The sequence below is a fragment of the Amblyomma maculatum genome, chromosome 6 (genome assembly GCF_055883805.1).
Source record: "Amblyomma maculatum isolate TAMU_Amacu chromosome 6, ASM5588380v1, whole genome shotgun sequence".
Lineage (NCBI taxonomy): Eukaryota > Metazoa > Arthropoda > Arachnida > Ixodida > Ixodidae > Amblyomma > Amblyomma maculatum.
The window spans coordinates 11,449,125-11,476,997 of NC_139349.1; the positions used below are offsets into that span (position 1 = coordinate 11,449,125).

The 27,873-nt window shown below is 41.3% G+C and overlaps 1 protein-coding gene across 2 annotated transcripts; it reads right to left on the reverse strand.

Annotated features, from left to right (window-relative positions):
- Positions 1-279: 279 nt before the first annotated feature.
- Ctu1 (Cytosolic thiouridylase subunit 1) lies at positions 280-27,031 on the reverse strand. 2 transcript variants are annotated; one of them, XM_084606052.1, is made up of 15 exons: positions 26,943-27,031; positions 25,847-25,970; positions 24,735-24,853; positions 21,450-21,506; positions 19,450-19,507; positions 16,627-16,704; positions 15,872-15,913; positions 12,314-12,363; positions 10,660-10,724; positions 8,174-8,239; positions 6,702-6,760; positions 6,045-6,104; positions 4,235-4,322; positions 3,203-3,239; positions 280-2,368 (listed from the first exon to the last, which is right to left on the reverse strand). In XM_084606052.1, exons 1-15 carry the CDS (start codon positions 26,997-26,999, stop codon positions 2,267-2,269), a joined length of 1,062 nt encoding a protein of 353 aa, XP_084462178.1. In that variant the 5' UTR covers positions 27,000-27,031; the 3' UTR covers positions 280-2,266. The 2 variants fall into 2 exon arrangements, with proteins under 2 accessions (XP_084462178.1, XP_084462179.1); XM_084606053.1 differs by lacking the exon at positions 3,203-3,239.
- Between the last annotated feature and the right edge of the window lie 842 nt (positions 27,032-27,873).

Sequence of the window (27,873 nt, forward strand, 5' to 3'; positions counted from 1 at the left end):
ATCCTGACACAAGCCTTCTTTCCCTCACAGTAACAGCAGTGCACAAGAGCTTGCTGGTACTTTTTAGGGAATGCATGACAAAAACTTTTCTGGCATGCATGGTGAAGACGCATCTAAACGCTCTTCTATCAATATAGAACCAAGAACTTGGCCTGTTATGAAGTGCCTTTGTCCTCTAGCACGAATAAAAAATTTTTTTGGCACTTCAACACTACTTGTGATCTTGATGCTAAAATTGTCTACCGATACATCTAAACAGACGTGAATGCAAGAAATACCAAACAATATTTATTTGAATTATAAGAACAACTTTCCATTTGGATATAACCTAACATATACACCCACAATAAAGAAGATAGAATAAGATTCGTCAAAGGTGGCTCGAATTGTTTAGTGAACCTAGCTTAAGCTAGACAGATGAACTCAGTTATTATTATACTGCTTCCTACACAGACACCCTACGCTTAAGACATTAGTCATGCATCTTACTACTGCAGCTTTCAAGAATGTATACCACTCTATATGGAGAACATGCAGGGCTGAGCACTGCATTGAAAGTTATCTTGACAGTTCGTCTGAGATCACATAACCAGGCTTGTGCAGCATTCAAAACCTCTGGCTCCATCTGCTAATAGTGAAGAGCTCACAATACAAGCAGCTTTCACACCACATGCCAGTTCTGTGCTTCAAACTAGAATTGCTCATATTTGGTATTAAGTTTCAGTACCTTAAAGGCCCACTGTCCACCCTCCGGTCGAAAATATTTTCTTCCCCGGTGACTGTGAGACTTCGCTCCTAGAACGCAAGGCCGCAAAATGTTTTTGAAAAAAGTAACTAATAACGCAGTTACAGCCACAGCAATCACCCGATTCTGTCATGCTTCTCTCCTTCCGTTCCCTCGCAAAGGTTTTTCACTCTCCTGCCCGAGGCCGTCTACCCTCCGCAAGACAAATTCCCCTTCCTCCTCCGCGGAGGTGGGGCGTGGTACTCCGCGAGCGCGAAAAAAGAAAAAAAAAAAAAAAACGGCCGAGGGAGTGCGCGCCGCTGGATTCAGTCTGGCTGTGGCGAGGCAAAAGCACGCAGCGAGTGGTAGACACCCATCCTTCTCCTGTCAGTTAGCAAGACGGACCAATGGACGTCGTTCGCGGTACGTACATCATTACTGTGGCCCGTCGGGCCAGCGCAGGAAACGGGGAAGCTGGCTTCCCAAAGGAGAGCATGAGAGAGTTTTGAATTGTATTTTCGATGCTTTGCGGCGCGCGTGTCACTGTAGCGTTTTGCACAGGCTATCTCCGGTACCTGATCGAAACACTGGGCTCCTTTGCTTAAAAGGGCCTTCCCTGGACAGTGGCCCTTTAATGGTCAGTTTGCCAAAGCAAGGGGCAAAACAGGTTTACCAAAGCAAAACTAAAGTCTCAAGATATAGTATTACATCATACACATCTAGAATGTACATAGGTAATCACATTAGCAACTGTTTGCTTGCCTTCCGCCCCAAAAATGAACCATAATTAAGACCAGTGGGAAGTGAAACAGCAGCCTATTAAGGGTAAGCAACCCAAAAGCAGGCATTAAAGAGATACTAATTTTTATTCTTACTGAAATTCGATAATGTGGATAGTATGGCTCCTTTCTTGAAATTTGGCAATAAAAGATATATTTATTGCCAAAAAACTGGAGTTCGTGTTTGGACATTTTTTATTGCTAGCCCAATTTGAACTTGAGACACTGATGACGACACCTATGACGACATCGATTTAGACTGGGGATATGGTAATTGCCGGTAAAAAATGGCTGATGACATGGTCTAGTCTTCCGTAAAAAAATCGTCATAGCCTGCTTCTTAAAATGGCCTGCGGCAACGATACCTGTATTTCCTTTTATAGCTTTTTCTAATTTAAAACTTGGCAGCACACAAAGCAATAAAGCCACAAAAGACTGAATCAAAATTAATTCAGCACTAGGAAGGCATTAAAAAATCTTCCGTGCCTTTTCTGCTGACGGTTGAAAATGATTTGACTAGCAATATGCATATTTAGAAAAGCAAGGGCAGTCAACACAGCTCACCCTCTGGATCACCACTCATAATTGCTTGAGTCTCACAATTAAGCAAATGTTTTTGTCACAGCTAGCATGAGATAAAAAGAAGTCATCATCATTGTGCAAGACCGTCAGCTGCAGCAAGTTTTCTGTAGAGTTCCAGAATGATAATGAAAAGTTCACATGACAAGAGCCGATAAATTTATAGCTATATCCATGCCTGGTGTCACCAGTCTAATGCCGCACTTTGCTTAGTTGGTGGTCCGGACGTGACCTTGGAAGTATCGAGGACTTCTTCTTGCGTCTCAGAGGCTTGTAACTCTGCAAACTAAGAATTGCAAAAACAAAATTTACATAACAGGTTATGACTCCATGATCATGTGCACAATGCACATGTGCACAATCCACCCTGAGCAGAACACAGCCAACGACCAGCATATGTGCACTCTCTAAAGGAAAGTAGCACAATAAATAGTGCTGCCTAAGCTAGCTTTTATAAAAAAAGTGATAACAGCCTAGATCTACAGTACTGAAACATCAAGTCCGCAGATCACTTCCCAATCCAAAGTTTTCAGCAGTTAGTAAATGCTGATCAGCAATTAATGCTAGCCTCAGTTATGCTAAAAAACTACAGGAATGTCTTGTATAGCTGAGTGATGCAGCCTTCGTGCAGTGGCCAAACGACTGCCACCAGATTAATGTCACAAGTCCTGCAGTGAACGCTCTTCAAAGAAGCCCTACAATTCGTATGGCTCTGCTCAGGTGACTACCACTAACCAACCCAGACAGTCACCACTGCATCGTAAGGAACAAAACCGCAGAAATGACAGTACAGAGGAAAGGCGACAACATAAGGTGGCCCTCTGCCCTGTCATTAGTGCGGTTTCATTCCTTACAATGTCCCGCCAACTAGCCTACCACCACTTTCTATTAAGCCATAGCATCGCCTGACCAGATCAGGTATATCTCCATTTCAAGCAGTGTTTATATAAGTGCTCCGTTCAGATGCTTATCTACAACTTATTTCCAATTTAGGACACCAAAGTATGCATATTCCCTTGAACAGTAGATTTACTAAATATGTCTGTCAAGCAGAAATGATACACTTTGATAACCTTGTTAGCCACAGCATTCGAATTGTTAGTATATACTTCACACTTACCTTTACCTTATCTTTCGAGCTTTTTCCAACTCCCAACCTAGGAAAGTAAGTCAGAAATAGAATGCCACAACTGCACATGACCGCAACAAATATGCTGTCGGCATGCAACCTGATACCAGCAGACTTGTTCAAAGGAAAGAAAAATGCACAGGTAACATAATTAGAAGCAGAACTTTTCAATGTAAACTAAAAAACAAACAAGACTTATCAGGGCATACTGAACAAAATTTCTAAAATCCAGTTTTAACCAAAAGAGGTCAGCATCACTGTCACGTATACCACAGCTTGCTGGCATCTGAATACAAGTCAACCTTGGTGATAACTGAAAGTTTGCCAAAAGCAGAGTCCAGGGATGTGGTGACACAATTAAATTGTTGTACCAAGTACTGCAGTTGTTCATTTTGAGGCACTGCTTGGCAGAGCGTTAGACACATGCCTCTGCAAACTTGGGAGACACCAAGCGCCATCTAGCACAGGGCCCTTTTCTTGTGCTGTCATCACTTACTTAGAGCCATTGTTTGTCTAAGCAGGTTTTTCCACTGCATCTAAGGGCACTGATTCAAAACAAGCATCACAAAAGGAATAAGTATCGCATTATAAGCAACCACCACTGCTGCCAATGTGCAGATCGTGTGATGTGCCACCCGCTTGCTTTTAAAGCAGAGTGCAACAAGAAAACAACTTAGTTTCCAGAATGAAACTTCTGCCCTTATTTTAGTTCGACAGTTTGGTAGTCGAACTCTCACATTTCTACTTTTGAATGGCAATATATCTCGACCTGGAAGCACTGCTCTAAATATGAACACCTGTGTGCTAATTACTGGCAGACAGACTGCTTGTGCTAACGAAAAAACAAGACGAGGCCTAGATGACTTTGGCTGCGCAGAGATACCACATTATTTTACACACATAAAAAAAAGAAGAAACTAGTCCATCCACATTTTATTAAAACTCCCCTCTCCGCAAAACTACCAGCCAGTCAGCACAGACCTTTTCCAAAGTAACAAGCTGGTCAACAATGGGGATACCCACCTGGGCACTCCACGGTTGAGCCCCTCAAGCAGCACGCAGGCCTTGCAAAACTGCTGGCTAGAAATGTAGCCACAGCGGCTGCACGTTCCTGTGCACACCATTCACACAGTGCGTATATAGACAGGTGGATGCATGCTACCCTAAGACATCTAATGTAGCCTGCTTAATGCACTGTGCAGTTCTGCTCTTTCCAATTTTAGCTGAAAATAAAATTTCGTTCTTTTTTTCCTCAAAACAACTAGGTTTTTCGCTGAGCCCACATCTTTGTAGCGGCATTACTTTTGCAACTCCTCAAGAACGGTAAAAAGGCAAATCAAGGCCATGCCAGTCCACATTGCTAACACCTGACAACCAGCGTGGCTGCACTGCTAAGTTTCTTAACAGCATATTCAGTGATGTAGATATTTCAAATGTTTCTGTTCCAAGACTTTGTGGCAATTACATAAACTGCTTGAGATTTTGCACGTTAATTTGTATTGATACCACCATTAATCTCTCTTGAAGGCACACTACTAAAAAAATGGGGCATATGCATCACAGAGTAAGACAAAAGAAAGAGCACACCCATAGGATGAGTTTATAAGTCCCAGCCTAGCTTCCTTTGTAGGCGCCGATCTCGCATAGAAATCTGTGCGGTACAGACTCGAACGTTACATCACAAATGAGGCAGCCGTCCCACAAGGTAAATCCGAAACATTGCTTTGCAATACTCACGTCTACCTTCTGTGAGCCTACGTTTAGCGCACCAGCCAGAACAGGGGTTCTCCACCATCACTGTGTCACCATTGCATTTGGCTGCTTTCAGTGCTTTGTTCGAACACTGGCACCAAGCACACTTTGCGAGCGAGCAGTGCGAGTCTTGTGGCAGCACACACCAGGCACACTTCTACAAGACTCTGAAGCAACACTACACACAACTCCAACATTCACCACAGACATTACTTCCACCCCAGCTTGCCAGCTCACAGACTCATGCACTGACAGCCTTACAGATAAGCGCACCATAATGCCCTGAATGTTTCTGTGTGGATGTTGCTTCCTCCCCTTCTGCCCAAACTGTTCCTGGCCCTGTGCCAATGTGGAACACTTCCTTTCTGCCTGCCCTATAGCCATCCATCCAGCCCGACAGCAAGGTTTTGACAACGAGGATAACTGCATTGAATTTTCGTTTCCAGCAAAAATTGACTGCCCGGCCCTGTCTGGCTATGCCAGTGTTTTTTCAGCAGCAGAGGATGCATTTATATTACTAAGAAAATTGGCGCTCTTAAAACCGAAACTTGCGTTGTGTTGGGTTTCATGCCTCATAAGCAGCTAAGATTATCGTGGGCCAAACAAGAGTTTATAAAAGCTTGCCTGTTGTCAAATCAAAACATTTCTTTTCTGCTGCTCAATTCACACGTGTGACGTCAAGATCGAACCGGGCTCTGTCACCAACATTCAGAAGCGCATGGCAGAGCAACCTCATTTCTCAGGGATCAGTAAGAAGAAATGGATTACTGCCTAGACATCCCTGCACCTTGTTTACAGGATGGCTGGTGGTTACAGATCTCCACTTTCGGTGAAAGTAGCCCTTTTGCCATAAAGGGCGTGGTAATTTACCAACAGAGGCTAACCTGCAATCTGTACCCAGTGTCCCTGCAGAAGTGCAGAAGATACTCATGCCCAAGTCACACACACACACCATGCGTCTACAAAAGCAGGGAACTACAATGCCTGCTTAGTATGTTCCTGTGACAGAATTTGAATGCACCAGCTACCCTACAGGAGGAGCTGCTATCTTTAGCAGCAAACTGCCAAGAGCAAGGCTTGCCTTTCTGAGGAAGCTTGACGCCTTCCTTAACAGCCATGCACTCGCCCGAGTGGATGATATCTGTGTAGAAGAAAGTACCAAGCATTTTTTTATTTAGTAAATTAATAATGTAATGCATGAATAAACAAAATAACTATGTATCGGGTAGAGGCGTATCCAGAAAGATGTTTTGGGGGACGTTATACAATGCTGGTGAAAACAGAAAAAGTAAGGAGAAAAAAACAGGCGGAAAGAATGTGAGGATGCTACGCTCAGGTAATTTAGGGGGTTGTTCTAACACTGAAACACAACCCTTGGCATTAGAGGCAAAAGCCTCTGGAATACGTGTCTGGTGATACAATGTGAAATTATAATTGTCATTTTTTTTCTAGTAGACACCAGAGAACTCAAGTTTATCTTTCACATCCACAAGTGCAGTCTGAAGCTACTGGCCAATAAGAGAGCTATGTGCTTTAGTTGCTTTTTGCGTGTTTCAGGGACTTTTGTCCTGGATAGTACATGAGCCAGCCAGCTGCTGTGAGCTCCGTGCAGGGCAACGTGCCCCACAGAAAAAAAGTTAGGGGTCAAAACATTTGTGAACCAAGACTGAGAAATGCTTTAGTGGTAGTGTGTGAACAAGCTTTCAAGACATTGCTTGGCAGGCTCAGGAGTGCTCACCTAAGATGGCTGTTGGCCGGATGGCTTCCAGATCCTTGAGGTATGCTCGTGCATGGCCCCTGCAGTCCAAGCCAAATAAAAGCACTACACAATGTGCAAGCACATTTTTCTACCTTCCGACTTAACTACCGTTATTACTATTGTGAAGGAAGGCTCACAAACCGCCTGCCAATTTATGCTGTCGTATATGACTGCAGACGTTTCTATGCTTCTGTACCTTTTGTACAATCCTAATCAAAGTTTGTAGAAAGCAACTCTGTAAAAAAAAAAAAAAAAAAAAAAAAAAAAAAAAACGGTTAATTTCTTTCCATTCGAGATATATAATGATCAAGATTTTATGATGCACTGCATAACTTGCAAACTGAAAATTAACATGCAAATAGTATATTATTGCAGAATACAAAGAAGATGGTAATGAAATTATATTTTTCAAAATTACTTTTACTATACTTGTATAGGTGGCCACAAACTTTATTGGAACATAACATCTAGAAACAAGGCCTCATTGTTGTGCAGTGTAAGCATGCTGCCCAGGACTAAAAGCTGTCCTGCACATTTCACCGGACGACTTGCAGGATGACGTCTTTGGAGCTGTCCCATGTGTGTAAACAGCGAGGAAATTCAGCAGTCTCATAGTGTCGAGAGTTGCGAAAATGTTTGTGGGCGCCGGTACACTCGACATCTGCTAGTTGCTTATCAATTAGTACAGAAGCCCTTCTCACTCCATGCCTTGCTATGAGATGTGTTTACAGGTCACTATCCTCAACGTTATATTTTAGCAAAGTGGGTTGTTGAGAGATATCACTTTCTCTCAAGGGTCTTTCTGAATAACTTAAAACATAAGAAGAATATTTCTTTTCTCATTCCTAATATGCACTAGTTGAAGCGCATCATTCTGTTGGCTTCCTTCATGTTTCGTGCTGTTTTCCAGGGCATTTAAAAATCAAGAATGAGAAAAAAGCCAAACAGCTCAACAGCAAGTTTTCCTGCATTTCACAAGTGGCACCTCTTTCAGCCAATATAATAGGAAGAAAACACACTACAATTTTACTTCAGAGCAACGTGTACACTTTATGTGGAGTGACATCATGCAGTGCATAAGATGAATGCTGCAATCATGCCTGTCCACCGCACTGTTATTATGGAAGCCACAATGTAAACCAATGCAGCACCCCAGAAAACAAACAAGAGGCTCGCACCAAGGTTTCACAAGAGGCAAGGAATGTGCTTTCTGCCAAGAAACCTTCACAAAGCCCCTTGCTTATTAAAGCTATGTGTAAGGAAGGCAGACACCACAGGTTGAGATGCAGGTGTGATGAACATGCGATGAATACTGGCATGCCAGCTGTAGCCCCTGCACAATTTCAGTGAGACAGAGAAAAGGCAGTAAAAGCATTGCACTGCTTCGGAAGTCTTCTTGGGTCTCCCTAGTCCAGCAATATGGTAAAATGAGCATGGCTTAGCACACCCACCTGTAAGCATTTGGTGAGTAGATGCATTCGGTAGAGAAGTAGTCCAACCTCTTAAAGTGGGCATACCTGCAAGGCATAGCGGCACCTTCAAGCACTGGCTCCAACCAAGGCATGGGTTGCTGCAAGGCAGAGCTGTATTGAGGTAACAATTCGGTGTTGCTCATTAACAAAGAAGCACGAAGAGGTGATGAGCTGCACCGATAGTGTCAAAATGGCAGCCTGCTATTAGTGCCTTTATCCATTTTCAAAATCAGATGAACCCTGCAATCTCGCCATAAAATTCAGTAAAACAGATCATAGTATCAGTTAGTACCGAAGCTTTAAGGGCTGTTGATACTCTGTCCACAAACTACACATCACTCATCATGCAGCCTTCCAGATGAACTAACAGGCAACATTGACACTTACGTGGACCTGAGAAGACAAATTACTCCTGCAAAAATCTAATTCACTGCATTCATGCATTTAGCGCTTTAAACTGAATTCACATAGAATGTGGTCACCTTACACTCGCAGCAGTGAATCTTGGACCTCCCTCTTTCCTTCAAAAAGCCCACTATTCTCCAGTGGTTGTGAGGCACCTGTAGAGCGCCGTCAGGAAACAGGACCCAAACTAACCAAATGTGGACTGAACTAAAGGTTCTATTTTTCTGCCTCCGAGTACCAACCCCAAAGCCCGAGCGTTCCCGGCACGCAGCCCTTGCCCCTTCTTCTTTTTCCGCCACTCTCATCGTTCAAAGAAGACGGTGCTATGCACTGATAAAGGACAACATGCTACTAAGAAGTCAAAAGAATATATATGAACGAAGAACGAACTCACTAACAGTAGACTTGCACAAACTGAAATCCAGAAATTTCGCCACCTTTTTCCTAGCGACGCTTCACCATCAAACATTTTTCTCAGACATTGCGTGACTAGCCTCTACTAGCATCACCACCCCTCCTCCTCCTTTTCATAGGAGGGTTGGCCTTCAGGCAGCGGTTCACAGCTGCAAACTGTACAAGGTCGGCCACTCTACTGGTGAACATGCCAAGAGGCCGTCGCTCTTTTCATAGCGCTGTGCATCCATATGGCAGCATATCGAAGCAAAGTGAAGCCGGCATTGAGAGACCTGGAGGTTGACTCTCTTAGTGCTTACATTACACCGTGCAAAACGTGACTACAAGAGAGTTGAAAATTGCAGTAATGCACAACACTATATTTGCATCAGCAGCAGCAGATGTATAACGCTGGGGAGTGTACATTAACCACGAGACAGAAAACTGCAAAAAAAAATTAAGAACGTAAAACCAACACAGTAAACAGGCCTCCCAGAAGCACATAAAAGTTTGTATAACAAGGGCTTCTTTCTACATTAGAAAAGTGCCAGCATAGTAAAATTATCCATGCACAGAACACAGGCAGTTACTGAAGACATCGGTGAAGCCAATACTAGGTGTCCTCGCTAGATGAAACCTATTATTTTGAAACTATGGTGTATCCTAGGTGGGAAAAACCAACTTCGTGCTGCTCTCACATGACCCAGTCTGCTGTATTCTTTTTGGTCTGCATAGTATTTAGATGGGGCTAAAAAACTACGTTTCTTTTTAAATATTGGCCCTAGAAGAAATGTTCCAATACATAAGTTTCAAGGGCTCTAGAAAAAAAAAGAAGGAAAGCTATGAAAGGCTTAGCAAAAGAATACTATGTAAATGGTAAATTTCGTTGAAATGTATCAGCGGGCTTTCTTCTCTGGTATTCCACAACATTCAAATTGACATATTTCATTATTTTTTGTGAAGACAATAAATAAAAAGTTAACTTGTAGTCTTAGCTTAATGTTTGCAGAAAAAAAAAAAAGTGCTGCAGACTTACCTACCCTATCGTTTCTTAACACCGTTCACCCTTTTGATTTTCTCTACCCCTTCCTCGCTATCCCTTTAATTCCGCCGCCCAGTTCAGGTGCTTCAGATATCAGATAGCAGATACAGAGGCTGGCAAACATCTTTTCCTTCCTTTTGTACACGTAATAAATAACCACTACAACAACAAACTAGGCTACATGACTTCAGAAGCACTAAATTGGCTTCACTCACCTAAAATAAAATGCATTTTTTAGGCCCATAGCAGATTAGATCAGCCAAACTCGTCAAAAGCCGAATTTCATTTCTGGCTCCTGGCGAGTCAAGCTCATCATCTTTTTTGTGGCATTCGGTATCCAGCTTTCAGCAAGTAGGGCCCTTCCAACAAAAATTTTCGTTCAGCATACGAATGGTATTACAGGTATTGAAAGACCATTTTTGGCTCAACTTTCACAAAGAAACGTCCGCAAGTGGGATCATAAAACTTGGTTACATTTAGCTGCTAGACCCGGCATGCTCAATCTTTCACAACAGCTTCCGAAACAGCCCCCATAACTGCCTGCCCTTCCTGCCATCACATCTAAGCATCATCTCCTTTCAAATCACAGGCAACAACCTGTATACTGCCATGAAGCGGCACTCACATTACGATCTCCTTCTCGTAGGTATACTTGAAAGGCTTTGACCGTGGAATGGCACCTTCTGATCCCTGAGGAAAACAACCACAGCATGAAAATATGCTGAGAAAATGGTTGCAGACATATATAAAAAAAAAACGCTTAAGTAAAGCAAGCAGAAGAAACAGCAGCTGATTAGCCCAATGGTAACAGAAATCCCTTAAAGGGTTTGCTCTGTTCCAAGCTGTGATTGCCCTTTCGGAGAATAGACGGAGAATTACTCTCCAGGCTTCCGGCAGAGCACTCTTCTTTGCAAAAGAAGGCATACTCTCAGCACATCTTTTTAAAGCATACCAAATGACATTAAAAAATCTGACTGAAAGTGCATCAGCATACCTATGAACATGTTATAAACAACTTGGCATTCTTAGGCCATTGCTGGCTGCTCTGAGAAAAATTACCGGGCTAAGACCGCAGAAGTTTCTCTGCTACGAAAATCTGAGCTCGCTCTCCTGCAGTGGACTAAGAGTTTTGATGGGTTAACTATATTTGAATGGGGTGATGCTCCACAAAATGCCCATAGTTGTGTTTTCATGAGATGAAAAAAAAAAAAAAAAAAAAAAAAAAAAAGAACATCAGGAAGCGACAGCACAGAACTGGTTCACAAGTATGGCGCAAACAACCCCACAAATTGTTCAGTGTCTCAACATGGACTGTGCACAGTGCTCAAGGAGAAATTAATTCCAGGTATGGACACAGCATCCTAGAAATGGCAAGCACCATAGTGTGTTTACATTTGCATGTCTCTGATGGTCTTCTAAAGCTTCAGGCTTGATGTGTTCCTATGCCTCATCAAGTTCCCATTCTGTGGCAAAAAAAAACACCAGTGAAAAGGGCCTTCAAAAGCTCTCATTAGTCGGCCCACATGGCTATCACACTCACATACCAGTGAAATGTACAAGCCTTTAATCACTTCTAATGACCTGTGGATGACCTGAACTTACTACCAGTCAAATGCAGAGGCTTTTAGTGACCTTTATTGACCTGTGAATGACTTGAACGCTACTGAACAGAGTTAGCGGCTTTTCTTTTCATTTATAATAAGAAAAGCCAAGAAGAAAAGAAGGAAAAAAAAAGCCTACCGTTAACAATTTGCGCTTGCATCACCTGTTCATCTATTTTTGGTTTAATAGTGTATAAGTAATTGAGGCTATCTGATAGCGCATAAGTAATTGAGGCTATCTGCATGCACAATGAATAGCTATTAATTCACTAAGTCCTTTGAGTTGCACAAGTGCTCTCACTAAAAACTTGTGCATGTGAGTATAAACTGTACTTTCATAGACATCACATTTGTATCAATGCCCCACACACTTCAAATTTGCTCTCATTTTAGCCCAAACAACAGCACTGACATTTAGAGCATAGTGATTCTTCTCTAAAATGAGCTCTGCTAAAGGCCAACTGCAATGAAACTTTTTAAGGCGAATGGCATTATAGGCTCATGAGCGTACATCTGTGCATGTGTCAGTAAACAGAAAGTGTCTGAACTCAACCTGTCAATCAAATGACGGTGTGGTTCTGTTTAGCCTTAAATAAAAAAAGTCACCCTCCACTGGGTGACTAGACATCTCTGCATGTCTGGATCAGTGCCGAGAGTGGATTGTGAACGCTGACTCACCGTTGTGATAGCAGTGCAACGCTGCAGCCGGGCGATGTCGCCCCTCAGCACTGCAGTGAAGAAAGAAACGGAGACAAGTTTGTAGTACACAGACAATCATAGCACCAGACACCATGTGACTAAATATGAGCAAAACATACTTCATGAACAACCACCTAAGCGTGCTAGCTAGCCAGGGTGTTGAACCGGAACCAGAACTGAACCCGATTTCTCTTGGAACTGAACCCAAACCAGAAAAAATAGGAGAACCGTTCCAAACCATTTCGTGGTATGTTTCCGACCCACTTTTGCGAGCAACTTACCTTCATTATGATTTTTGTTTTATCGCTGTATGTAAAGCGCTCACATCGCTTATTTCCAAAGCGCCACTGCCCAGAAAAACATCACAACTACTAGTATATTGAAAAATCGTCCCTTAGAAGAAAATGACAAGAACAAAGGAAAATATACTGCCACATGCATGGAACCAATCTCTGGTGTCGGGCCATCATTTCATCAAGAACACGGATGGCCGCTGCACCACTGCGCAATGGTGCCTCTGATGGAAAAAGTTGCCCCATTTGAGAGCCGTCTTAGGCAGTGAAATAATAACAGATAATTTGTAAGTTAAGTTGCATATTTAGGTAAACAAATTTACTGTTATGAGCGATGTTTTATTGGCCTGAGGACAAACTTCAGAAACCAGCTGAGCCCGCTTGCAAGCCCCAGCGCAAGATGCTTCTTTTTTTAATTCTCCTCTTCCCCTTCCTCTATTCCTGGGCATCACAATATAACCATGTACAACTCAAAAACGAAATGATGAACTGCTAAAATATATGTCACGCTAATCATTTTACTCTCCTATCGTTCGATGATGTCGCAATGAGCCCCATGGCGCATGCATAGCAGCCGTCTGCTATGTGATGCCAGCAGATGCATTTTGGTTGACCAAGTCCTCAGAATGATAAGCCAATGCTGATGATAGAAAGGTCACCTCGGGTAGCAATTTACCCGTTTGTTTTTGAGTTGTATCTGAATTCGACACAGAGATGATTCCATAAGTCGATTTCCCCTTTTGTCTTCTCTTTTTGTCCCTAGCAATGTCTGATTGTTTTATTTCCCTTGGCAAGTTAAGCTATGCCAGGGGTGAAGCTCCAATGTTCAAATGTGAAGACAGGGTGGAGCAAGGAACTGAGAGGAATTACTGGTAGGAGTATTAATTCACAACCTCCAATTGGTGTGCTATCGTCTCAGCCCATACAACAGAATGTGTTTCATCGTTTTATCCACCATCACTGATGCCAATACCTAAGACAGTCTAGAAAGGTGGCACTGACAGCTAGAAGTGCACTATTGAGAGAAAACATAACTAATGAGTAACCTAGACTACGGGTAGCGCGGTGACGAGAAAAGTTGGGACAAAAACCTTGAAAAGAAGGGATAGGGACAAGGTTAAGCAGGCCAAAGAAGCCTGCGACTAGGTTTTAAGGAAAAAAAAATAAAAGAGGGAATGGCAGTACTTGTGCAATCGGTGAACTGCAGCATGAGACCCTCGATATCACATTACGTTGACCAGTGAGGAGAGGTGCTTAGCAAAACAGCATTTGGTCACCACATGGAAGCGGCTACGTAGGATTGTCGGTGGCAATCTAGTACTGCTACAGGAGGCGGCAGAGTCTCCCCTTAAGAGCTTACAACTGAGGATGAGCTTGAAGCGTTTACGGAAAGAAAAGAAAACTGCCTGTAAGGACTCTGTGACAGCAGCAGTTATCTCAAAACTGAAGGAGTACAAAGTGAAGAAATACAGAGCCTGCTCTACACATTTCAAAAGGTGCCAAAAATAAGCAAAGACTTGAGAGTTTTTAAATTTTGGAAGGAAGAGAAGTTGCGGCACCGAGAACTGTATTCACATGCTACAGTAGCACTTGCTGTGCCATCTACACAAGTCAGCGCCAAGAGAGCATTTTCTGGACAAAAATGTATTCTCTTTTGTAATCAAACTAGAATGACCAACAACTGTCGACAATGTCCTTCCTCTTCCTTTGGTCTTTCTATGCTGGCAAATAAAAAAAATAGCAGCATTTACAGAAGATATAATAAAATATTTGCAAACAGCCATAATGTCATGTCATGATGGTTGTAAATTATGCATCTAAGCATACCAGTCTAGCCTGGAAGTGGTTCTAGAAGAAGGTATATGGCGTGTCTATGCAGGCAACTATGATAAGCAACAAGAAAGCGGCCACATTGCATCGTGGCCGCAGGAGCGAGACAATCCGGCTCTCAGGCAATTAAGGTAAAAACTCAGACTTGGGGGAATTTCGCCAGCGTCTTTCGGACCAAAATACGCAGGTGCCTTTGCATTTCAGCTCTAAAGAAACGCACATATGCTTGTTCTGATTTCAAAGTCTTTTAGTGGAATCTGGACGGAACGTTATTGTACATGGTAGTAATCGAGGAGGTTTCACTCTAAACTCACTCTAATTCATTTGAAATTTCGTGTACCAGAAAACCCCAGCAGGAAATATTATTTTCTTTTAACTTTAAGCGCATGGCAGCTTTAGTTGTTTATAAGCCAATGAAAGTACTAATCCTTTTTCCCCCATCCTGCTGTAGTCGTTGGTCACTTGTTATAAACATTGTGCTGAGGTCTGTAAAACTAATTACAGGCCATTACATCTCACAACAAAAAGAACAGAAGGACTACTATATCAATTTTCAGCTTTTATTATATATTGGAACAGGAAAAAAAAGTATGTATTAAAAAAAAGCGGAGTAAAATAAATGCACCTGCAGTTTTATTTTTTTTTTTTTCTGAACCTGTTTGAACTGGTTCGGGCAGGGTCAAACCGGTTCAAACTGGAACAGAATGAACCCAAACCCAAACCGAATCCGAAAAAATTACAGTTCCGACACCCTGCAGCTAACCTTAGGTCAGTCTTAAAAGCCTACTGTTTTCACTTCAGCTTGGCACGCTACGCTTGTACTAGAGAACTTCCTCCCAAAGCAACCGCTTAAGCCAGATGCTGCAGTACACCACTGTTTCTGTCCCCCGATGTAACTTCCACAGCACTGAAATAACCACGGCACAGCAACTTGGTTTAGCCTAGCCTTGAAGTCGACCTCTCATTGGCTTGAAGTCGACCTCTCAATGGCTTGAAGTTGACCTCTTAATGTTCTCAGGCCAGATACTACTTCAAACTGCACTGGAATCATTCAGCTACCTCTATCACAACTAATACCTCTTTCATATTTATGCCTGATAACTGAGAATTTCTCCAAACCCATCAGCTCTCGGTGCAACTAACACATTTGCAAGAGTTCAATTCTCAATTTATTCCTCTTCAGTACCAACATACCAAAGTTCATTTTAATAATCGTAGCTTCAGAATAAGACTGGCCACTTGACGTTGATTTTTCATGTCAAGCAAGATGGCTTCCTGCTTAGATCCTCTCAAAGCCAGCCCTAAAGTAAACACAACTAATCAAACACTTATGTTTGATGCATTTTTGTGCCATAAAACCCAATATAACAAACAGCTAAGCAAACAAAGGTAAAAAAAGTAAAGAGCCGCTCACCGTTCATAAGCACTGTCTCTGCAATGTCGTCTGCATTGTGCCCTGCAGCAAATAACATGTACCTCTCGTCACAGCACTCAACGAGGTGCACACAGAAACTTTTCTGCACACTAAGCAATCGACAGAAATCCAGCAGAATCACACTATAGCACGCTTAAATATATATATATATATATATATATATATATATATATATATATATATATATATATATATATATATATATATATATATATATACTAAAAACTCCGTTACAATATTAAATAAAACTGCAGTCCAAATGTGCCTTGCATAGAAAACTGGCCATTTTCTTTTGCTGAGACAGTAACAGTCAAGAACATCTGGCCTTGGCAACCATACTTCCTATCGAATGATGACACTGCGAAACGCACTGACCTGCACATTTCGGAGACACAGATATGTAACAACGCAATCCCAAGGCCAGTTCCAGATGCAAATGGGTACTGATAATGATAAAATGATGTTTGCTTTCTTTATATCGCATAATCACCAGAATAATGAGCAGCGAGAGGAAGCCAACATTTGAAGGCTTCGGGGCCATGTGGCAAAGATAATGCTGCATACAGGAACAAGAAATGAAAGCTGGCTATGAAGGAGGAAAGACAGCAAGAAAAAAAACAGCTTAAAAGTGGGGTGAAGAGTAAGGAAGAGAAAGGAGGAAGCAAGCTCTCTTTCAAAGTTCTCCAGCTGCATAAAAAAAAAAATGAAGTGCGTGCAATAAGCGCAGCCCTCACCCGTAACCATTTTGTTGACACCCAGCTTGGAAGCTCCTCGGTCCAGAGCCTGTCGACGAAAGACTCCGCAGAAAGTGCCTACAACAAAAAAAAAATCAAAGGCAGTAAATATGATCAGAATCTGCACTGCCCATGAAAAGTGCATTGGTACAAATTAAACTTTGTGCAAAGCAGACACCAACAGAGTGATTGATCAAGCCCACTTTATTATCGACAAACTCATTTCCAGCTCTAGCCCAATCATTTAATTTATTTTATTGCACTCTCCCTCCAGTCAAGCAATGGTGATGGAAAGAACAGCTTTATTAATTGTACAGGTGTACACTACTAGAAATCTTCAGAGCACATATTCACTGTCATTAAAACTTTATGACGTCAGTGTTTTACCCACCAACAACTTGGAGCCACAGAGACGAAGTGTTCAACCTGCACCATGTTTTAAATCTAATAAGCTCAGGATTATGGTTGTTCTCAGCTCAATTAATGCAAGACGGGCATAGGTGTAGTGTATACTATATAGATATATGAAGGAAAGAAGCCAACAGTCGGCGAGGCCAAGGAAAGCATTGGGGATTGTACTTTGTCTTTTTTTTTTTTTTTTAATTTTTACTTTGGTAATTACATAAATTAGTAACGTAATCTGTTTAGGGGAAAGATATATATATATATATATATATATATATATATATATATATATATATATATAGCAACGCAGGCACCGGTGCTGAATGCGGCTTGCTCTACAATCATCAGATAAGGAAGCGTTCAAGTAGGAATGCAACTTCCAAATCAAGAAAAATGTCAAAAATATAGTTTTTCTTGCTATCAGAGTATCTGCAACATATGATTTCTTTTCTATGCTGGCTCAAAGTTTCCTTATCTAATTGAAAGTTCTCCAGAATGATTGCTTTGTCAATTAGTATAGTGGTAGCTGAAATGGTAGAAAATTAAGCCTTTCTTGAATATCTTTGCAAAGCCTCAATATGTAGCACTATTGTTGGCTTGGAGAAAAGCTTGTTTCTTCATAAACAGCGGTACTTCAGCTCAATTCTGCACACCGAAGCAAACACACAAAAAGCAAACGTTTCAAGGTAATACCATGCGACTACCAGCATTGGCACTGGTCTGCGGATGTGGGTGTTTGACAGGGTTTAGGCGGAAGAATAGATGCTGCCTCGTCAGCATCTATTCTTCCGCTTGGATAGCTATGTTTGCTCACCCCACACCGATGTTCAAACTTTAGTGATACTTAAGACTTTGGTAAGCAACTTTAAAAAGATTTAAAAAATGGCAAACTGTTACGAAAGCTCCAAGCAAAAGCCTCGAACCATCAAAAATGGTAAGAACTCGCTGTGGACTGAGTGTGTTGTTATTGTAGAGCATGCCATAGACGCATATCCAGGTAATTCAGGATCCACAGGTAGCACTAGCAAAAAATGACCCGATTAATGGGAACCATGCATCGGAGTCACAGCCGATGTCTTTGGGTACTACTTACTCTGCAATAATCTGCTCCAAATAAGCAGCTGGAAAGTATGCCATGCGCAAGCGACTCAGCCAGGCAATGCCAATTCAAAACAACAGCAAAGGCAAAAATCTTCGTGCGCCCTGGAGAAATGTACATGGCACTCTACTTTGAATCCCACTTTCTCTAAGCTGCTTCTCTGGACTGGTGCTCACTTTGTGAAACTGAATACCTACTTCATGCCTGTTAAATTTATTTTAATCCCGCTTGTAATGTTCATGGCTGCATTTGGTACCTTAAGCTTACAATGAAGTGTATCTAGCTGGGCAAGCTTTTATATGCCGTCACCCCTGGTTTCAACATTATCTACACTTACTATTGACTTGTGCTGGCATTCACCAGCTCATGCAATGTAAGATAATTGGATTAAGAGCATCATAAAGCATGCCATGAAACCAAAGACACACAATGAAGGATGATGAACGCAGTATGAAATGCAGCAGTGGCTAAAATTTTATTTCAGTGACATCTTGTAAAAATAGAAAGGCAGCATTCAGGATATCAGAAAACAAAGAAAACTCCAAACAAATGTTTAGAGAAAAAAGAAAGAAAGGATTCAGCTTCCCCTCAGATGCGACAGACCTTTGTTCTAGGGCTATAAAGGGGTCTTGCCGCACAAACTTCCCCGCTTTATGATCTTCCATGCTTCAATTACCTTGCGTGAGTACATATTTGTGACAATTTTTGGTAACTGCAGTTGTAACTATGTAGCACGGCATGCGTTTTTCCCTCTTCCTTTCTTTTCTTCATCACAATCTCTACAATCAATATGTATGACCCAACGGTCATTGTCTTAATAAAAAAGCTAAAAGGCATTGTTTTCAAGGTTTGCAAAATGATATCCAACCATCTCAGCATCCACTACAGATACACAATGCTGGTTGGCAAGAATAATGAAAGATACATACTGTGAGATAGATGGGAAATCAGAAAGCTGGAAGAATAGTGTGTCAGCATCCCTTGCTTACCACATCACAAGGAGCTGTCGCTTCAGGGAGAAGATTAGAATCAGGGAGAAAGATTTACGATGTAACCTCTTTATGGGTTTTCCAAAGAACTTCATGGTGTCTCTCTTAGTGCTATCTGCCTATAGCATATACATAGTGTAATTGGAATATAATACTTTAGCTGACAGTGAGCACTGTGTAGCTTGTCCATCACTGCGCACCTCCAGTTGTCCTATATGCTTCATGAATCTCATGCTAGCCAGATGCACTATAAAGCAGTGCATTTTCATGTAGTACAAGCCATTCCTTTTCAGGCTCTACAAAACAGAGCATTTTAACATTCTTGCTTACAGTTGTTCCTGCGTCCAATCTGGGCCACAATTTCATCCATGCTCCAGCCATACAGATCCTGCACAACAACAGGGAAATAAATGGACTGAACTCTTTCCTTACCACCCAACAAGACTTCAATCACCAACGAGCGACAGATTCGAAGTTGAAATTTGGTGCCACCGGCACTGTTGCGAACTTACGGCACCACCTAGTTTATTGCTCAGACATTTTATTTCTATTTTGTGCAGACTTATTTTTTTGCCAGGCATCAATTTTTGAACCGCCTTTGAAGTTGAAGCGGCGGCGTGGGATGCCCCAGCATGGTGTCAACCTCCGAAAACAATGCATGCTCGCAGAAAACCTGTTGCACGTGATTCTGTTCTCTATAGAACAGGTTTTTATTGATGCATCCAGTAGCAGCAACTCTTTCAAAATCATATCAGGAGATCATCACAAGTAGGGGCATGGAAAATTTCGAATACGAATTGAATACGTATGTTATTCATACTCAATTCAAAAAGTGATTTTCAGAATTTTTCAAAGGTTTGAAAATTACTGAATATAGCAAAAAATCCTGCTTCACACTCCAAAAACACAGCTGAGGCCTTCCCTGGAAAACTGGAACTGGTAAAAAATGTTCACATTTGTGTTTCATCTCAAATATCCCCAAATGCAGGCAACCATTGTGCTGGTTTTTGATCATCACATAAAATTACTTTGATGCAAATTGTTTTTGGCAATTTTTTCAAGCACATTCGATAATTCCAGCTTTTGGTTAATTCAAACATTTTTCAGACCTCTTGCAGACCCAATTAATAAAAGTTTACTGTATTCAGCAGTGGTACGACAGCTCCGACCAGTTTCCTGCAAAATAAACCGATATACCGTACGGAATCCTGTACAAAATTTTTTGTGGGATTTTAGTAGGGTATAAACTTCTGCGCAATATTTTGATTCAAAATATATAAGCAATGCTGAAATAAACAAGACAAACAATGTTTGCTTGCTTCCTTATTTTTCTTTTGTTTATCGATCAGATATCCCACATTCAAAGGTAGTTTTTTCCCCATATGCGTACTAGGTTTCTTAGTAAAAATTTTCAACATTCAATAACATCCCTAATCACAAGTCTTAGGAAGCTCTGTGTGTTTTGCATGTTCCCCCCCCCCCCACCATTTTCTTGACTTTTCCAAAAGCTGTCTTAGTCAAAAGAGATTATTATCATAAGTGCTTATATCAAGCATTATTTTAGGCAGAAAACAAAATGTACCTGTAAATTGCTTTTCTCCGAGTGCAAAAATTTATAAAGCCTTTTTTCAGATAACAAATGAAAAAAATTTCTTGCGCATAAAGCATTTCAGTTATAACTTTAAATATTTAGTGACAGTATTAAGAAACATTTTAGACAGTTTGTATGTTGCAGAAGGTTTTCAATAACTTTTTTTGCAAGGTGTGTTGTCATGCAAAATTTTTATCCTTGTGTAATATTTTTTTTGTATGTGATTGAGGATTTTTTCTCAATACTAACAAGTCTTGATGTAAATGTTTTCAGAAAGTGTATTTTATTACTATCAATTATGTACATATTATGGACATTTATATGTTATACATTTCATAGTGAAAAAGTTTGTTTGATACCTGTGAAAAAAAAAGTCGTTTTTGCCATGGTAACGAAAACGTTAGACAAAGAAAAAGTACGACATCCAATTAGGTGATGATTATTTGTTGCACAAGTAAAAATTAGCATGTCACGTTATATCTCAATAATGACACTTTTTTTTTCCTTTGTAGCGGGCAGAATGACCTAAGAACAAACGCACAATATGGTTTATTTAATCTGCACAGAAACCACAGCAAAAACAAGTTTTTGGCAGCAGTTCTCCCCGCGTTTCCATGAGCAGCGTCCCGTGTGCCATAATCAAAATAATCCCTAGAAGCTTATCTTTCCTACTATCCCTTTCGATTTGGTCTAAAACCAGCTCAAATAGATTGAAGGATTTCACTCGGGTTCAACTCACCTTGTAAGACAGCACCTCCAATGGAATGCCATACTGCTCCCGATTGCGCTCGACAGTCTGCACATAATGCAAGGCTCTCAAAACAAAAATAAACAGCATTTAACACTTTCAGCAGGCAAAAGGCACAGCTATCGGAGCCTTTAGTAGTTAAAAGTGAGCCATCAAGTACCGAAAAAATTTCCACTTCTTGTCGACTGTGCCTCATTGCACCAGAAATAACTGTGAGCATTTGCACAGCATGACTCTAAAGGACCACAACTGGCTTTCGAGCAGCAGACTAACATTTCTGCTCAACCTTCGCCAGATTTTTTTTTGCTTGCAATGTTGAAGTGAAAACTCTCATCTAGCAAGCAAGAGTAATTTCAAAATTAATTAACACTTTCTGCACTGAATGCATCACAGGTGTCATCACCTAAATTTTCATGTGCCAAAGCAACACTGTGGACCATGATACATGTTGCAGTAAAGGGATTAAGTATACCTCTTTGACCACAATAAAATGTTTTAGGGTACACCAAAATCCCAAAATCCTCGTAGGAGGAATTATAATTTTAATTCACTTCCAAGAGACACGGTGCGGATGGGGTAAAAAGCTGAATTTTTCAGCTCGCCTTGGCCTCGTCTCCTCGAACAACAGTGGGTCATGCAAGCAAAATACTTTTAAGCATAAACTAAGCTGTATAAGAATAGTCGATTATATTACATGAAAATAGTCTTTTTTTTTATATAGGAAAAATGACTTGGTAACCAGTGCACACAAGTACACAGTCAAGAGGAGTATCCTATTCAGCTATAGATATGATGGCAAGTACAGTCTTTATCAAACGTTAACAGCCAAGGGCGTCTATTTCTGAGCGATACTACGTGGCTCGTAATGCATTCCCAGGTTTTCATACTTGCTGAAGGCAAGATTTTTCATCCTACCCTTTCCAATGGCTAGGACTTCCATGATTATTACGGAAGTCATATTATACAGCAAACCCTCTGGGCTGTAAACTTTTGATAAAGGTTGTACCAACGAATGCCATAAGAAAAACTTCAGGAAAAGGCTACTCAAACATATCAATACATATTTGCTACAGGGTTAGTTGGTGCATATTTTACTAAAAGGACTTAGTCAAAACAGACAGTGCAAAATAAAAGAGACAGTTTTTTTTTTCTCATCAAAGGACTTACCACCAAAACAGGATAAGCGTGACAAGAGCGACAGGACTAGAATGCTGGTTCTGTCTCTTATGTTGTCTCTCTTGTCATGCTTATCTTGTTTTGGGGCAGTGTTTTTACAAAAAAAAGAAAAGATTAGAAGGCAGTTGGATTATCAGACATATACGAAATACATACCTGAACAAACATGCACTTGGGCTACAGCTAATTCTGTTTGCAAACAACTGAGAGGATTGATAACAATTGCTAAAATAGCAAGCAATCATTGGAATGCTTTACGGTTTAGACAGATATCCTTCAGCCATTTCACACTCAGCCTGAATACATAAATGGAACTTTTAAAGTAGAGGCAGTATATAATAAATGAGGAATGTTACAACATAGAGTTTACACTGTGTAACTTGTGCAGTGAGGATAGATATTCGACAGTTCTGAGTTTTCTGTGTCTTGAATTCAGGGTTTTTTAATAAGGTTCTGGTATGTTTTTTTTTTTTAGTATGATAATGTTAACTTTTATGTTCTCCTATCAGTACTGAGCATAAATTATAGCTATACATGTATTTCAGCTATAATTATTTTAACGTTGCAAAATGTTAATCTGTCTTGCTGTCATGCGGCAAATATGTTATGACTCTAATAACCTTGTGTTGTAACTGACCATTTCTTACAGCTGCTTGTGGTGGTCATTCCCCAGATCATAACATAGCAACTTGAGCAGGATAAGAAGGGAGGATTGTACACCAACAACAATGTTTCTTGGGAGGAAATCTCTGTGGTTGCATAGAATGAGAATACTGACACAAGTATAGAAAACATATATAATCTACATGCCTGTCTGAGGACAATTTCTGTAAATATAACACTGAGCAGTGCCTCCTTGAGTTATCCGTGCCTGCAGCGTTGGGGGTTTTGCCTCCGAGAATCGAAGGCCATGCTAGCAGACACTTTTCGCACCAGCGGAGCAGCCGCTTGCAGGCAACTTTCACGAATTTTAATGGTCTTGAAGGTGTTTCAAACCAGCAGAAAATCAAAAAAGGGCTACACAAGCAAAAGCGCACCTGCATATGTTTTGTGCACACACCACATGTATTGGTATAGGGCGTAACGCTAGCGCCACCACACAGTCCCTCAGCGAAATAGACCGCCAATTTCAATACTATGGAGACAAGTGCGACGCTGCAGGCACTGTTCTCCAGGAGGCAATGCACCGAGGCATTATAAATTCACTCATGGTTTCTATGCTGTCATTGTTAAAGGAATGTGTCAAAGCCAGAGCAACACGCTTTTCCTTTACCGTGAAAGATAATTTCTTTGGTTTAGAGTGTTAAACCATTTTGGCAAGCCCATGCACCTAGTTAGACAAAATCGAATCAGCTATGTACTGAAGAGTTCTTTAGAAGTATCAGAAATACAAAATATACTTGTGTCATCAGCGTAGATCAGGAACTCAGCCCTGTCAATAAAGGTAACAATGTCATTCAAATATATGCTGATAAAAGGTCCAATAAGGCTTCCCTGAGAAATCCCAAGGTGTATCTGAGCTTTGTACGAAGAAAAACCATTCACGTTAACCATTTCTGCATCTCGCTCTCTTCAAAATGCAGCAGCCACAGTTACAACTAAGAGTGGTAAACAGAGCAAAAAAGGCAAGGACAAAACAAGCACTAGCTGTGTACTGTCTTGACCACCCTTAGAAATGTCGGACTAATTAGCCAAGCTTTCCACTCCTAAAACTAAACTTGTGAACTTGCACTCAGCAGGTCAGCGCAGGGGCCATTGTATCAAGGATGAAGGTATTTAGTTCACTGAATGTCAATGATCTCTCCCAATATCCTCTTTTTCATGCCCTCCCCTGACAAGGTAATCAAAGCATGCTACCCTTTGTCCCCCACTATTGATAAACACTTCTCTTTTCATCTGCAATTCCAATGTCCCAACAGTGTCAATTTTAATAGGTTGCCAAAACTATGCTTTTATGTGGCTGAAAAGCATCAGTTCTTCAAAGATGAGCAAACAGAGCAGTTTAGCTTTTGGAAGCAGTGACCCCATGCTGTCAATTCTCAAAAGCCACTAATCTAGGAAGGTCAAAGGGTTAAATTGATTTGAAAGTGATTGCCATACCTTAAGAGAATCGTCTCGATATCCTGTGATGCCTTCATCAATGGACAACAAAACCAGCCGAAGTCCATAATTGTGCTGCTCATTGAGCAACTTCATCACATATGCCAACACCGTTGAATCTGTGTGCATCAAATGCCATCCATGTCAGAAGCATGACTGACACCATTTCATCAATCTCAATGTGCCCGGCCAGTGCTGTGAACCACAATCTCAATGTGCCAGGCCAGTGCTGTGAACCACAGTTAACCACTCCTTTTCCCAGCATATATCACTCAATGTAGTGAACACAAATGCTTCTAGCTCATTAATTATTTCAACAATACTCGTCCCTTTTCTTCTGCCTCAGTGACACAAAAATTTTGAGGGCAATGCAGCTGAACTACTATTTCACATGTGATGGTGAGCTCACTATAACCATGAAGTTAGGAAATGAATAACACATCAAGGTATCTATTTCCATTCGACATTCTAGGTAACAAGGCTTTAGGTTCATCTACGCAGAATCAACACTGTCAGTAGTAGGCAATTTATTTTTTTCTTAATGAACACCCATTTAAAAGGGTTAAAACCATATCTCATTCATCAACGCTTCTATTTTTTGTTTGAGAAGCTTCCTCACTCCTCTCAGTATTGCCATTATCTAGGAAGCTGCAATGGCACCTGCTATGCATTTTGACAGTCACTTAAAAGACAATGCTTAATCTTTTTTTCTTTTTTTTTCGCTTTTTAACAATGCACAAAAACGCATTTTGCCTCGCAAAGAAAACTAGGCATGAGAACATAATATGCCTGCGACACAACAAAATGGAAATGCTATCAATCAAAGCAAGAGCTGAAAATAGATATGAAGAAAGGGACTCTCAGGTTTTCTCTCTTAGCCTAAGGAGACGAGAGAATATAAGTTGTATTGTACACTACCCATCCCGATCTCGGATACACGACCAATGACAGCACATGCTCAAAGTGCTTTTAGTGAAGCCACAACTGAAAACGACTGAAAACAGCAGTTCCGCATGTTTAGTGTTCTTTCTCACCAAAAAAAATAAATTTGCACACAGCCAAGCATGCAAGAATTTCTTCTAAACCTTTGTTGCACAAGATGTGATGAGTACCTTTGCCTCCTGAAGCAGCGATGGCGACATAGTCACCTGGCTGAAAGAGGCCTGCCCGTTGGATGGTCTCATGCACTTCTGTCTCAAAGGCCACGTAAAAGCATTCCTTGCACAGTGCATCCCCCTGTGGGTGCATAAGCAAATACAGGGAGTATCACATAAAGAAAAAAGCAATTTGGCCACACAGATACATGAGTTTCAGCAACAAAAGGAAGTGATAGCTATAATTCATGTTGTTCCATCGCAACTATGTAGGAGAGAGAATTGCAGAAGCAACATTTTCATTTACTGCAATTTGCACTTTCATGCTTCCTTCACATTCATTCATTAAAAACTTGTGGTCATGTCAAAGAAGCTAGTGGCAGGCTGGCGACTAAGGAACTCCCAAAACCCAATTCAATTTCTGGAAAAATCAAACATGACGTCGCTCTTTCTTTAACAGCGCAAGTTTTTGTACGCTTTCAGCAGCACTCAACTGCGCTCTAGCGTCGTGCACCTGGGTCTTCGCACACCATGAAAATTCACAGTACAGCACTTCGAAAATCATAACAGGACCGGGCAAAACCCTGCTCTCAAATGATTGATAAGCCTGCAGGCTGAAGCGGAGAAATACATATTCCATTCTGCGTTGCTGATGCATAGACTAGAAATATCCGAGTGTAAACGTAATGATCGCCGGACGACCTGTTTCGTTCATTTAATGTTCATGACAACAACATCGGAGATGTCGAACAGCCAGAATGCGGTAATAGGGCTGCTTTCTTCAGTTCTGACATGACGGCCGGTTCCATCCTAGTCTATCACCCAATTAAAAACTTCAAACTATCAGCCGACGCCGTACTTATACTCTGCTAGTGACCTTTAAATACTGCGGGTGTGGCAAAAGAACATAAAGCGATTCATATTCAGGTCAGGTAAATTGCAGTAACAATAAAAAGACACAAACGGAAAATGCGCGTAACCGTCTTCGTGACCCCGCGATGATCCGAAAGCGAGCTATACCTCCCGCTTTAGAGGCTGGTGAAAAGGAAGCGCGTTAAGCACACTAAATAGGGTATTGGTATATGTCAAGAAAAACAGAAGCAATTTCTCTCACTGTTTTGGGGCGCTTGAGCACAGCGTTTGAGACCCGACACTTGGTGCACTGCCGCATGTTTTGTGTTTACAATCATGTTTGGCTTGACTTGTGACGTGGCATGGCTAATCCTCTGGCTACCAATTTTGCAGTACAAAACAACGTTTTTTACTAAAAAATATTTATTATTCTCATGATTTAAGTTATCAGTGCCATAATGTGACAAACGAATAAATATATTAGAGTTTACCTTCCCTTTTTTGCTTTTTTTTTTTAATGGCGGCATATTTAAAATTTAAAGTCGCGCGGCTCAGCTCCGACCCGGAGGTTCAACTCCGAGTCACGGAGCGGGCTGAAGAGGTCGCCGAACGACATCGTCGGTCGGCCACCTGGCGTCCGGCCTAGAAGAGGAGCCCACCGCGGGGACGGGAACGTCAACCCACCCCGCGCCTACGACCTCTTCTTTAAATAAAGTTTACCTCCTCCTCCTCGCGTATGAATATATTTCATGAAAGTGCGCTCATCTGAACACGCAAAACTTCACAATGTTTGTGAATGCAAGAATAACGTCGAATGTTTTCAAAAATGTTATAACATTGTAGCAGAATCAGAGGGACGGTAAAAGGAAACTTCAAGCCCAGCCAGAGTATAACTCTAACGTGCCAAGATTTAAAATATGTAATTTTCACTGACAGCAATTGAAGTTTGGAAAACTGGAACATTCTATAGAAGTGAAAGGTGTCGCGACGCAGATATATAATCCCGCTAATCGGACCCGCCTGAGCACGGCCGCCTAAATCGCAAGTCTAAACATCGTCCGATCAAACCAGTGGGTGTTGACTCGATACACACTGGCGTGCGTCAGGTGAACTATATAGGCATACGATAATTCGTGCTCCCAGGTACAACACTGTTTCGAGAAAAAAGTGCTATCGAAATTGAAGGAAGCGTT

Coding starts and splice junctions, on each gene's coding strand:
- Ctu1 (XM_084606052.1), bottom strand. CDS start 26,999: ATGCGGCAGTGCACCAAGTGTCGGGTCTCAAACGCTGTGCTCAAGCGC. Junction 24,854..25,846: donor CGCTGCTTCAGGAGGCAAAG/GTACTCATCACA, acceptor TGATGCACACAG/ATTCAACGGTGTTGGCATAT. Junction 8,240..10,659: donor TACGAGAAGGAGATCGTAAT/GTGAGTGCCGCT, acceptor TATGCCTTGCAG/GTATGCCCACTTTAAGAGGT.